Source organism: Scyliorhinus canicula, chromosome 2 (assembly GCF_902713615.1).
Source record: "Scyliorhinus canicula chromosome 2, sScyCan1.1, whole genome shotgun sequence".
NCBI lineage: Eukaryota > Metazoa > Chordata > Chondrichthyes > Carcharhiniformes > Scyliorhinidae > Scyliorhinus > Scyliorhinus canicula.
Genome location: NC_052147.1, coordinates 262,901,678 through 262,916,067, shown reverse-complemented (window position 1 = coordinate 262,916,067; position 14,390 = coordinate 262,901,678). Strand labels below are relative to the sequence as shown.

Genomic DNA, 14,390 nt, shown 5'->3' with positions numbered 1-14,390 from the left:
GATCAGCGGGCCGGCCTCTCCCCGCCTCGGGCCTTCTTTGTTGCACGTCCGGCCCCAGAACCCCCGTGCCATGTTGCGTTGGGGCCAGCGCGTTCCATAAAGCCACCGTCATGCGTGGGTTGGCGCCGCCCCCAGTCCACACCAGGAAGTGAGGCTGAGGCGGCATGAACCACTCCAGCGCTGTGCTGGCCCCCCGCTAGTGCCCGCGCCCATTTTGCGCCATCGTGAAACGCGACGGCGTTCACGACAGCGCACGCGTCCTGCGATCGGAGAATCGCGCCCGAGGAACTTTAAGTTACATAGAGAGAGAATGGAAACCAAGATTATTCTGCTTGAAGAAAAGAAGGTTAAGGAGAGACTAAATAAAGATGTTCAAAATTCTGAAGGGTTTTAATAGAGTAAATAAGGAGAACCAGGAACCAGAAGGGAAACCTTTTTACACAACGAGCTGACATGATCTGAAAAGCACTACATGCAAAGCAGATTCAACAGCAGATTTACAAATGTACTGGATAAAACATTGAAAAGGGGAAAGAATAGGGGTGTAGGTCACTTAGGTAGCTCTTTCGAAGAGCTGGCCTGTGAACCATAGGCCGAATGGCTTTGTTCTGTTTGTATGATTCTATTTTTTGATGGTCATAACTCCATAAAATATCAACATATATCTAACCCCTAAAGCCCTTTTAAAATAAATATTACTTCTGCCTGAAATCCAGAAAAAAATGAGTGATTAAATGATGGATGTCATACTTGTTCAAGAAGGGCCATCACTTTCTCAAGGGAAGGTAGGGGTGGGCAATAAATGATGGCCCAGCCAATGAAGCCCACATCCTATAATCGAATAAAAAAAGATATTGAGGCAATTTTACTTGAATGGAACATCAACATATTAATTCCTGACAGTGTTTTATTGCCTTTGCCCCTTTTAGTGGTCCTTGCCCCCGTGTAACAATTCCCTCTGTGTGTTTAGGGGTTTTGAGGTGTAAAACCCTTTTATTTAAAATATCTAAGTTTTGAGTTCTTAATTTCTAACAATGGGGTCGCTGGTTGTACCTAACCTACAAGGTACAAACAGCTAATATAAATGAATTAAGTAAAGTTTATTAAGCAAGATGTTACTGACACTTACTGATGTTACAAACAGTGAAGACAACATGGAAGAATTCTTCTCCCTCAGGCCCTAGGATTGCTCAAGTGCAGCCGGCACAGGCGATATCTTCCTTCTGTCTCTGAGTGATGACATGTTGAGCCGTGTCTTAGAAGGATTATACCACAGAAGCCATGGCAAAACATTGTCAACAAAGACTTTTATCCTTTATTCTCCTTGTTGTTCATCCCTTAATTGGAAATAACCTAAGTTAACCTTTTTCATTATTTTAGGATGAGGGTCAACTGGTGTCACCCCATCTCTGTCACAGGGGTCATGCAGACTGAAGACAAATTTCCATCCATTATTTCCTGGGCCATGGAAGGAACATTTTATTGTAAACAAATGCCACATCCTTGTACATACAGAGTAGCTGCACAATGTTACATCCTCATCAATAGTGCAACCTATCGTAAACATTCACATCGACAACTTACCTAAGTCCCACAGATCTCATAGGGAATCATGGAATCATATAGCAGAATGAGGCCATTCAGTTCATTCAGTCTGCACTGACCCTATGGAAAGAGCTCCCCACCCAGGCCATTTACCCCCCCCCCCCCCCCGGCCTATCCCCGCAACCCCATCTAACCTGCACATCTTTGGATTGTGGGAAGAAACCGGAGCATCCGGAGGAAACCCACGCAGACATGGGGAGAATATGCAAACTCCACACAGGCAGTCAGCCAACGCTGGAATTGCACCCGGTCCCTGGTGCTGGTCAGGCAGCAGTGCTAACCACTAACCATGCCATCCTAAGAAAATTATGCCAAAACAATTAAGAATAACAACTTCTACCGTAATAGAAAGAAATGACTCCCTTTTAAAATAGAGGCGTTTTCCCCAACGATATGGCTCACCAATCAAACCTAAGAATACACGGTTACGTTTAAAGATAAGTGGCGTGATTCAGCGGAGATAAAACCTACTGTTGGACATGTTTGGCTGCAGTGGTGTTGCTCTGTTTCGGTCCCAACAGCGTCGCCAATTCTGTGGGTATTTCTATTTATCTTAGTGAACCACAAGCCTCCCCTTATATCGATCAAATGACCACACAACCAGTTAGTTAGTTCAAAAGATGGTTTATTTACATACACAAGTGTTATCTCAACATGCAAACACAAATATCTACTAAGAGTTAAACTACACCTATCAGCTACAATAACCTATACTTAACTTCAGGGCGACCGGCACTGTTCAAATGGATAAGGCCCTTATCTGGATTTCACTTGGCTGGTTCGAACAAAGTGGATCTGTCTCTGCTGGGTTCAGCCATCAGCGATCGTTGGTCTTGAACTTAGCTGGCTCTTCCTGCTGCAATTGGGCTGGCACAGGCCGGATCCAAAAAAGACAGAACACATGGCTGTGCTCTCTTTTACCCTCTGGGATTTCGCGCTCTTTGGGGCGGTCCTTAACCTTGGACCCAATAGTTCGAGAGGGCTCTGATCGCTGTCTTCGATTTCGGCCAATAAAGGGGCAGGTGCCTTGGTAGCTGGGCGGGTCCTTAGCGGTCATTGACCTTGGCAGTTGTGCTTTCTGAGTAAGGGGATTGGCGCCGATCAGTCTGTGGCTGTACCGGTTGCTTGACTGGAGTTCTATTGTCCTGGGAAAATGGGCCATTAAAATGCAAATGAGCGGGGGTTTCGATCAGGTCTGGTTACCTGTGTTTTAGATACACATAGGCTCTGTATCTGTCTTGAGTCCTGGTTTGACCATAATTCCCAAGGTCCTTTGCAGGTGGCCATCTTAGATGGCTACAGTGCCGAGAATCACTCCGCTACTCAACGGCACTTTGTCTTTTTTTGGGGGGCCTCGGGTGTTTCTCCTGGCTGAGGCCGCCCTTGAGATTTACTGCTGGCGGACTGATCTCGCCAGCAAAAACGGATGCTCTCAGATCTCAGTCATTTTGATTGACTGCCCCGATCTTCTCTCCCCTCCCCCCTTTCAGGCCAGGGGCAGTGCCAGGTTGTCTCTGTGCCCTGTCCCCGAGCACTCAGGGGTTTCAAATGGCTGAGAGACCCGCCACCAAAGTGCCATTACTCCTGTGCCACGTTTGTGTGGACCAGTACTAAACGGTGCCCTGGCGAGGTGTCTCAGGTTTGGCCATTGAGTCCCGGGAACTGGAGGAACTTGCCGTCAATAGGCTAATTTAAATATGCAGGTCTGGATCTCGTCCAAGGTGACTCGCGATCAGCCTGGCACCTGACACGGAGCCAGATTCGGAGCTCTCGCGTGTTTCACCCGCTGCACCCATATCCGCGCCAGGCACAACGGGATTGCTGAATCGTGTCCAAGATTTCAGACTGAGGTAAAAGCTGCAAAGCTCTACCCTGTTGTTTAATCCTCTGAAACTGACAGAAGATCATTCAGCCGCCACCCTGTTCCCACCCTGCCTTCACTGTGAACTGTCTCACTCGCAGAAATTTAAACTGACCTGTTTAAAAAGTAGTCAAGATAAAATTCATAAGGTTAAGGGGGGGTTGTTGGGTTACTGGTATAGGGTGGATACGTGGGTTTGAGTAGGGTGATCATTGCTCGGCACAACAACGAGGGCCGAAGGGCCTGTTCTGTGCTGTACTGTTCTATGTTCTATGTTGCCTCAGACCGACATGAAACCCCAAAAATGAGTGGTATTATCAAAATCTTACATCTAGAAAGGACTCTGGCAGACACAATGCTGTCTGTGTTTAGTCGTCCGAAATAGCCTGCTGGTTATATAATCTGATTACATGGATATCCATCTTCAGGTTCAGGATAAGTAGAATTTCCAAGGTGCTCTGCATTTTGTACTGGACTTTATCAAATCTCTTCATATTTTAAGCGCTGAGGAGACTCCAGTCTGAACATAGAACATACAGTGCAGAAGGAGGCCCATCGAGTCTGCACCGACCAACTTAAGCCCTCACTTCCACCCTATCCCCGTAACCCAATAACCCCTCCTTTGGTCACGAAGGGCAATTTAGCATGGCCAATCCACCTAACCTGCACGTCTTTGGACTGTGGGAGGAAACCGGAGCACCCGGAGGAAACCCACGCAGGCACGGGGAGAATGTGCAGACTTCACACAGACAGTGACCCAGCGGGGAATCGAACCTGGGACCCTGGTGCTGTGAAGCCACAGTGCTAATCACTTGTGCTACCATGCTGCTCACTGAAAGGCAGTTACATTTCCATTCGGCTATATGCCCGCTGCGCCCGGTCAATTCTAGCTTTCTTTTTGGATTTTGTGCATATGCTTTGAGTCAGTCGGTATTTCAAATTGCAAATCAAAGAACCTGTCCGTCTGTGAGCGATTAACTCAAAATGATCCTTTCTTGATTTCCGCAGAACAATTACAAAATGGATTATAACACTTGGTTTAAAGGCCTCGGTTGGGTTCCCATCGGCTCCTTGGATGTGGAGAAGGCAAAGAAAGCGACTGACATAGCGAGTGATAAGAAATACCGTCAGCCCCCTGAGAAATTAGCATTCACAAGTATCCCTGATTCTCTTGAAATTGTTTTGGCCAAGAGCAATGCCCAGATGATGAATAAGGTAAAGATTGTGGGGCAAACTCTTCCTCTGCAGACATCAAATTTTAAAGTTTCCAATCCCTGACTGCCTCTTTCCCCTAGAAGGTATATCTCCCCAGGTGCAGCACAGCTAAGCTCCTCTACTGAGCAGCAACCAGCAGCAGTAACTCTGGCTGATTCATTTCGAGCCCATGACATTTAGGGCAACTGTACAACCCCGGCTGTAATCCTCTTTGCTAGTATAGAGTGTTTTCACCACCATCAAACATCCCAGGTCACATTGGGAAGTATTTTTTCCCAAAGAAGTATCTTTTCAAATAGAGGCCTGGACTTTCCTGGTACCCCCACACAGGATTTGAAAGCACCCCAAAGGTGCGCTGGGTAATCCATCTCGGATGTTCCTAGGTGAGGGTTTGCCCGGCAATTGTCCAGAACTGGCAACCTTCCCCGGACAATTGTCCTGCGCAGGGAACCATTTGATTGATGCATGATCAATAACTACTGAAACGAGGATGTAGTCTGAATTGAAGGCTTTAATCAACAAGATGTTTCCCCAGCAGCTCGAGTACAGAAAGAGGTCGGCTGCTCGGAAACATGGGTTCTTATACCCCGCCTCACTGGGCGGAGCTACCTAACATTCCGACCAATGAATTGCAAACACTTGGGGCCAATGAGCAGCAAGCCTTCTCCACCAATAGTAGCTCACACTCCCAGGTACCGTAGTACCTCTAGTCATACTACCACATCGACAAAGCAATTTAAATTAGCAGCAGTGCGAATCCCCAGGCCACCGTGCTGCCCCTAAGAGATGCTTGATTGAAGTTGAGTGCTCTCCTGATTTTGGAAGGATTACTGGACTCTACAGAATCTCCCCATCATCGCCAGTCTATTGAACTGCATGTTGAGCTCCGAGCTTAGCTAAGGAGATAACTGTGGCGGTGGGTTATGTTCTACCATTTTCTGAGTCAGAAGGTGCTTCACTAACTGCTCCATTTTGAAGGATAGGGGCCGTCAAGATGAGCGCCATCCTTTCTCAGTCAGGCTTTTTTGATAAGTCACTTTTAATATAATTCTTATATTTTGTTGACAGAAATTATACACTCATGCATGGGATAAAGACAAGATCAAGACCAATATTATGCCAGACACACCAGAAATTGTGTTGTCCAAAATCAACCAAATGAATATGAGTGAGGTAAGTAACAATTGCATTGTAGCAGAACTTAAATTATCACATAGCTTCTGTTGTGTTTGTGATAGAGCTGTGATTACTGCTGAATCTCCTGCTAAGTGATTACTTACCAAATTTTGAGAAGCTAGTTGACTCCTTAGCAAACCCCAATGTTGAAAATGTTAAAGTCATGGCTTTCTTTCCCCATAAATTTAGAGTATCCAATTATTTTTTTCCAATTAAGGGGTGATTTAGCCTGGTCAATCCACTTATCTTGCACATCTTTTCAATTGTGGGGGTGTGACCCACGCAGACACATGGAGAATGTGCAAACTCCACATGGACAGTGACCCTGGGCCGGGATTGAACCCGGGACCTCGGCGCCTCGAGGCAGCAGTGCTAACCAGTGTGCCACCGTGCTGCCCAGCATATAAAGTCATGAGTGGGAAGAGCACGAACAGATAAAGTTCAATGTGAAGAAGTTTGAAGTAATCTATTCATATTTGTAAAAGATAACTCAGAACAGTTTCATAATGGTGAAAGACCATGGGTTGGATTCTCCTTCAGTGGGATGATTCGCTGTGCCAGCAACCTGCCCATGCCCTGGCGTGGCCACAATGGGACACCCCATTAGCTTACTGCGGGAACGGAGAACCCCACTGCTGGCGGGGATGCGCCACGGCAGAAATTGGGGCTGGCAGGACAGGGAATCCCGCCCGCTGTGTCATTACCATTGCTGAATTCCCCACTATCAATCAGCATCCTTGGGGTTACCATTGAGCAGAAACTGAACTGGACTAGCCATATAAATATTAATACTGTGACAACAAATTCTGTGACTGCAAGGGCTAGAAACTCTGTGGTGAGTAACTTACCTATTGACTCCCCAAAGGCTGTTCACCATTTACAATGCCCAGTGTAATGGAATACTCTCCATTTGCCTTGATCAGTGCAGCTCCAACAACACTCAACAAGCTCAATACCATCGAGAGCAAAGCAGGCCACTTGACTGGCTCACCATCCATAAACATTCACTTACTCCAGCACCGATGCACAGTGGCAGCAGTGTGTGCCATCTACAAGATGCACTGCAGGAATTCTCCAAGGCTCCTGAGGCAGCACCATCCAAACCCGTGACCACTTTGATTGAATTCTTTGAGGAGGTTATTAAGTGTGCAGATGAAGGTAGAGTAGTTGATGTCGTATACATGGATTTTAGTAAGGCGTTTGATAAGGTTCCCCATGGTCGGCTCATGAAGAAAGTAAGGAGGTGTGGGATAGAGGGAAATTTGGCCAATTGGGTAAGTAACTGGCTATCACATAGAAGACAGAGGGTGGTGGTGAATGGAAAATATTCAGACTGGAGACCAGTTACCAGCGATGTACCACAGGGATCAGTGCTGGGTCCTCTGCTATTTGTGATTTTTATCAATGACTTGGAGGAGGGGGCTGAAGGGTGGGTCAGTATATTTGCTGATGACACCAAGATTGGTGGAGTAGTGGGTGAGGTGGAGGGCTGTTGTAGGCTGCAAAGAGACATTGATAGGATGCAGAGCTGGGCCAAAAAATGGCAGATTGAGTTTAACCCTGATAAGTGCGAGGTGATTCATTTTGGTAGGAAAAATTTGAATGCGGATTACAGGGTCAACGGCAGGGTTCTGATGAATGTGGAGGAACAGAGAGATCTTGGGGTTCATGTCCATAGATCTTTGCAGGTTGCCACTCAAGTGGATAGAGCCGTGAAGAAGGCCTATAGTGTGTAAGCATTTATTAACAGGGGGCGTGAGTTCAAGAGCCGTGGGGTTATTCTGCAACTGTACATGACCCTGGTGAGACCACATTTGGAGTATTGTGTGCAGTTCTGGTCACCTCACTATAGGAAGGATGTGGAATCATTGGAAAGGGTGAAAACGAGATTTACCAGGATGCTGCCTGGTTTGGAGTATAGGTCTTATGAGAAAGGGTTGAGGAAGCTAGGGCTTTTCTCTTTGGACCGGAGGAGGATTCGAGGCGACTTAATAGAGGTTTATAAGATGATGAGGAGGATAGAGTGGACGTTGAGAGACTATTTCCTCAGGTGGATGTAGCTGTTACAAGGGGGCATAACTATAAGGTTCAGGGTGGGAGATATAGGAGGGATGTCCGAGGTAGGTTCTTTACTCAGAGAGTGGTTAGGCTGTGGAATGGACTGCCTGCTGTGATAGTGGAGTTGGACACTTTAGGAACTTTCAAGCGGTTATTGGGTAGGCACATGGAGCACACCAGAATGACAGGGAGTGGGATAGCTTGATCTTGGTTTCGAACAAGGCTCGGCACAACATCGAGGGCCGAAGGGCTTGCTGTGCTGTACTGTTCTATGTTCACTACCGTGTAGAAGGACAAGAGTAGCAGATACCTGGGTCTACCACCACACAGCAGTTCCCCTCCAAGCCACTCACCATACTAACTTGGAAACATATTGCCGTTCCTTAATTGTCACTGGGACAAAACCCTGGAACTCCCTACCTAACAGCACTGTGGGTGCACCTACATCACAGGGACTTCCCCACTTTTCTAAAGACAATTTGGGATGGGTAATAAAATGTTGGCCTAGTCAACAAACCCCAGTCCCCAAGAATGATTTTTTTAAAAAGTATATGTATGTACAGAAATGATGAAATAGACCACAAGAATTTTGGCCCTTATCTGAGGGATGGAATTGAAAAATGAGAGTGTACGTTCGGATTTGAGGATTAAATGTCAGGAAAGATACATTGGTCTTGGACGGTGTGTTAAATTATGAGGAAAGTTTGGATTAACATCGCTTGTATTCCCTTGAGTTTAGAAGGTTGAGGAGTGATCCTTTCTAGTTGTTTAAAAGAACAAAGGGATTTGACAAAATAGATTTAGAGAAATTCATTGCTCTGATGGAAGAACCCAGAACAATCTTAAGTTCAGTGCTGAGCCATTTAGGAGTGAAGATAACAAGTGTAAAAATTGTTGAAGGTCAACAATAAATATATTGCGGAGTCTTTTGTGGAGTCTGCACGTCCTCCCCGTGTGTGCGTGGGTTTCCTCCGGGTGCTCCGGTTTCCTCCCACAGTCCAAAGATGTGCGGGTTAGGTGAATTGGCCATGCTAAATTGCCCGTAGTGTAAGGTTAATGGGGGGATTGTTGGGTTACGGGTATAGGGTGGATACGTGGGTTTGAGTAGGGTGATCATTGCTCGGCACAACATCGAGGGCCGAAGGGCCTGTTCTGTGCTGTACTGTTCTATGTTCTATATATGCAAGTCTTTTAACAAAATAAAGCAGTCCAGTGCAGGCAGTTGACATAATTTCAGTTGTAGTTGGATAACGAATGGTGTTATCAACTTCCTACCTTTCTTTTTTAAAATAGAAATTATACAGATCTGGCTGGGAGAATTCAAAGAAGAAGGGTTATCACCTGATGCCAGATGCTGTTTCAATAAAGGCTGCAAAAGCCTCAAGGGATATTGCCAGTGATGTAAGTTTTTTTTGGTATCTTTACCAGTTATAATCTATTACATAATTACTCCCCCAGGAGACCTGATTTTCACGATACTCACCAAACCCATGCAAATGTTCAAATGCAGCAGATGGTATTATGGTTATTGTGCACAGGAAGATAGATAGTTTGCAACATGGCTATTGCTAAGTTGGCTTTCATTTGAAGTTGCATCATTACTAAGCACAAGGAAACATTTTTACGGGAAATACTCGTGTAAAAGTGTAGACCCCATGATTTCTGGTCCAACAACCACATTTTTTCATAAAATTCATGTCAAAACCCCACCTGCAGAGCCCCAAAATTTCAGAACCCAAAGTATAATCCTGGAGACGTTAATGATTTGAATTCATTTGTACATAAATACAAATGAATTTCATTTGTACATAAATACAAATGAAAATGAGTACCAGATAAATAAATGCTTCCAGCATGTAAACATATAAGTTTTTATTTGCTCACATGATGAAAACATTGCTGATTTTCACTTTATTCCCTTGCAATGGCCTTTTTTTGAGCCCAAGTCAAAGATAGCCTTCGATAGCCTATGTAAAAGTCAAACCCGTGACTTTTAGCCTAAAAAATTAGTTTCAAAAGTTTGACCCTTACGCAAATATATCCATACAGCAAGTATTGCAATAAATGTATTCTTTACATAAGATTAACTTCCAACCTGAAAATTTAGTCCTTACATTTATATCTCCTATTTGGTTTGCATGAATATTTTTTGTTGTGTTCCTCTGGTGTTGCCATAGGAATTAGCAGAATTGAAATGTTCAGCACAAAGATGTATGCTTCGCTCGATTAGCCACCAACAAGAAATGAGGACGCTTCAGCAGATTAGAGTTTCATTTAATATGTTTCCAAATTCCCATCACGGCTGTGCAAGCCTCACCCTCGCTGACAGCTGCACGTAACTGGAAGCCAATATCGGAAATCAGTGTATGTTGTCTGTGATTTTCTTCCATTTTAATGGATGGAAGTTCTACAGCAGGGTGGCACCATTTCAGAACGCGCTTCAATGCATGAGTGATCTGCAACTGGAAATCTGTCTTTTCACCTGGAATACAAGGTGAGACAACTTATTGGGGTAGTGACCTCTTAAGATTCAAAAACCTTTGAAGTCAATATTGTCAAATATCCTGTATGGCTATTTCTCATTAGGACAACAATATTAGGCTAACATGTGAACAATATGAGGAAACAGTTACATTGATAATAACAATAACTTATTGTCACAAGTAGGCTTCAGTGAAGTTACTGTGAAAAGCCCCTAGTCGCCACATTCTGGCGCCTGTTCGGGGAGGCCAGGAATTGAACCCGCATTGCTGCTTTATTCTGCATTACAAGCCAGCTCTTTGGCCCACTGTGCTAAATCAGCCCCTTTGGATGGATACAGAGGAATGCGACACTAGGAAGTGCTGGGTGTTTTGGCCAAAGGTGGTATCATGACCGGTACAGACTTGGAGGGCCAAAGGGCCTGTTCCTGTGCTGTATTGTCCTTTGTTCTTTGAATGAAATGTAACAAATCACATACATTGTGCACAAAATTCAATGTAAACACTGCCTCAAGTAATACGAGTTCTGCATTCCATTTTAGTACAAATACAAACTAGCCTATGAAAAGGGCAAAGGAAAACACATCGGCTTCCGCAGCCTTCATGATGACCCCAAGCTTGTCCACTTCATGCATGTTGCTAAGCTTCAGTCAGATCGCGAGTACAAGAAAAACTATGAGAAGCTCAAGACAAAATACAACACACCAATGGACATGATCAGTATCACAGCTGCCAAACAATCGCAGGAAGCGGCCAGCAACATTAACTATAAGCGTCTTATCCATCGCTACGTAACCCCTCCTGATGCAATGAATTTGGAACTGGCCAGGAACATGATGAACATACAGAGTGATGTAAGTCATGAAAGTGAAATGTATTAGGACTTTATCAATTACAATAACTGTGCATTCTATATCGAATTTAAAAATAGAGAAATATGAACAGCTCTCTTACAAAGGCAATGCATACATTAGCACACACACCAGCCCTGTCTAATGATACAACTAGTCAAGACAGGCAGTAGACAAGTAACAGAGATTGGCAAAGTTCAGGTTTAACAGCTGATTTAAGGGATTCAGCTGAGTGATTGTGCTCTTTACTTTTAGTCCAAAGGTTGTGGTTTCTAGCCATCTCCTGGCTTGCACACATAATGTAGACAAAGACTTCAATATAGCTCTATGAGAATAGTAGTCAGCAAAGAAAAGGGCAACAGGACTTGCATTTGTACAGTTCCTTTCATGACCTCAGTATGTCATTAGCACTTTCCAAACATTGTCTTTTATAGATATAACGTTCCACTATTAGACATACTGACATACCTGGCCTGAATGGGATGCCTCAGTTGCAGTTGATCATGAAGGATTTTCCTAATACCATTAAGCCGGTGAAAACTATCACTGCTGTTACTTTAATGCATTGTGGGACATAAAAGTAATGAACTGGGAGCTGCATTAAACACAATGTGTATACATTTATTGGTTGAAAATGAGTACCCTGCCATTAACGCAATGAGTTTGTATCCATGATTTCAGAGGAATTCTACTCTGTGCTGTGCCATGCAGAGTGGAGGCCAGGTATTTTCCCAGGGGATGAGGAGAATTGGAAAACGATTCTGCGGCCTGCCTACTTATTCTGATTCTGAGTGTTATTGTTATTTCATCTTTTCGGCCTTGGAGATTATTAGAAAGTCTTTCACCTTGGGAATATTAATTAGAATTGTCTCTGACAGTGGTCTTCTTTCCAGGTTTGAAAATGGGGTGTCAGTCTCAGCATGTATAATCTTTCTGCCTGTTATTTCAGAATCTCTACAAGTCCGAGTACACTGGCTTTATGAAGGGCACGGGTTGGGTCCCCATTGGCTCACTGGAGGCAGAAAAGAACAAAAAAGCTTCTGATATCCTTTGTGAGAAAAAATATCGTCGGCACCCCGAGACTTTGAAATATACTATTGACATGGAATCCATGCCAATGGAGTTGGCAAAGGTCAATGCCAAAATCATGAACATGGTGAGAAGACCTTCTCTTAAAAAGTATAGATTGTGACGGCCCTTCATGTCATTGAGAGAATCTATTATTAATCAAAATCTATTATTGCGCAGCATACCTACAAGGAAGCCTGGGAAAAGGACAAGATTCAGATCCACGTGATGCCAGACACGCCAGAAATTTGTCTAGCCAAAGTGAACCAGTACAACATGAGCCAGGTAAAAAGTGCACCAGTCGGAACTCATTCCTGTCGTCGTATGTGCTGACTACGTACAAGTGAATAGAAATTCTGATTTAGCAAAGATACATCCTTCCAATTCAAACTACACAAGAAAAGACAAACAAGGGGATAAAATGAACTCGCTCCATTGAGAAACACAGGCAAACCGTTCTGTAAGATAGTCATAGGCCAAAGTAATTAATATTAATACCCACCCCCCCCAATCACGCACATATTAGAACATCAAGAATAATAGGTCAAGGATCAGTCCTTAGCTCAATGATTCAAGGAATCAGACCAAAATTAAATATTGATGGCAGAAAATTCGGACTGCTCGTCATACAAAGGCTACCAGGTCAATAATGTAAAGTTCTACCAGCTACGGAGAGTTAAAGCAACTATTTAATTGACTGGATACGAGTTCAAGCAAGGAAGAAGATCAGCTCCAGGATCACTAACCCCGGGCGGGATTCTCTGACCCCCCTCTGGGTCGGAGAATCGACGGGGGGGCCGGCGTCAATCCCGCACCCGCCGTGTCCCGAAGTCTCCGGCACCGGAGATTCAGCGGGGAAGGGAATCGCGCTGCGCCGGTCGGCGCCCCCCCCCCCCCCCCGGCAATTCTCCGGCCCGCGATGGGCCGAAGTCCCGACGCTGTCATGCTAGTCCCGCCGGCGTGGATCAAACCACCTACCTTACCGGCAGGACCAGGCGGCACGAGCGGGCTCCGGGGTGCTGGCGGGGGCGCAGGGCGTTCTGGCCCCGGGGGGGTGCCCCCACAGTGGCCTGGCTTGCGATTGGGGCCCACCGATCGGCGGGTGGGCCTGTGCCGTGGGGGCACTCTTTTCCTTCCGCCTTCACCATGGTCTTCACAATGGCGGAGGCGGAAGTGACCACCTCCCCTGCGCATGCGCGGGGATGACGTCAGCAGCCCTGATGCTCCAGCACTTGCGCGGACTTCCACCGGCTGGCGAAGTCCCTTCGGCCCCGGCTGGCGTGACGCCAAATGCCGTTCCCGCCAGCCGGCGGAACGCCAACCATTCCGTCGCGGGCCTAGCCTCTCAATCTTAGGGCTTGGCCCCTAAAGGTGCGGAGTGGTTCACGCCACTCCATCACGCCAGGACCCCCAACCCCGCCGGGTAGGGGAGAATCCCGGCCCCCATCTACCAGAGGAAAAAAAAGAACATTTTGAAACAAAGTGCATAAATACAATAAGTAAAATTATTGATGTGACAAACGGTTGTTACAAACTGTGTGCATGAGGCAGTAATTGGACTGGAAGATAATAATTAGCTTGACACAGAAGCAAAATTGTTCTGGAAGGTTATCAAGGGCCTGAAGTTATGGTACTGTATTGTATCTGACAGACAGATTTTGTTTGATGCTATAAATAGTCTGGCTCCAGTCTAGATTTGAGTTATTTTCAGGCCTTGAGAAGATCAGTGTAGTGATCTTGCTGTCCATATACGTAAAACATTAAAGGTGGCAGAACAGATTGATAAATTGGTTAAAACCCACGTTGATTTTATCATTAAGACATGGAACTTAAAACAAAGAGATCATGCTCGAACATTATGAATCAACGGGGGGGTGATGGCAGCGGCGTAGTGGTATTGTCACTGGACTAGTAATCCAGAGATCCAGGGTAATTCTCTGGGGACACGGGTTCAAATCCCACCATGGCTAAAGTTGAAATGTGAATTCAGTAAAAAAAACTGAAATTAAAACTCTAATGATGACCATGGAACCATTGTGGTAAAAACCCATCTGCTTCACTAATGCCCTTCACGGG

At 45.3% G+C, this 14,390-nt stretch overlaps 1 protein-coding gene across 12 annotated transcripts in view; it reads left to right on the top strand.

The window, feature by feature from the left end:
* neb (nebulin) overlaps positions 1 to 14,390 on the top strand; it is a 361,584-nt gene that overhangs the window by 102,675 nt on the left and 244,519 nt on the right. For all 12 annotated transcript variants that reach the window (XM_038790010.1, XM_038790016.1, XM_038790008.1 and 9 more), the window contains 6 exons: positions 4,475 to 4,681; positions 5,750 to 5,854; positions 9,209 to 9,316; positions 10,938 to 11,249; positions 12,196 to 12,402; positions 12,495 to 12,599. In XM_038790010.1, coding sequence (XP_038645938.1) covers positions 4,475 to 4,681; positions 5,750 to 5,854; positions 9,209 to 9,316; positions 10,938 to 11,249; positions 12,196 to 12,402; positions 12,495 to 12,599 — 1,044 coding nt within the window. The remainder of the gene's footprint in view (positions 1 to 4,474; positions 4,682 to 5,749; positions 5,855 to 9,208; positions 9,317 to 10,937; positions 11,250 to 12,195; positions 12,403 to 12,494; positions 12,600 to 14,390) is intronic.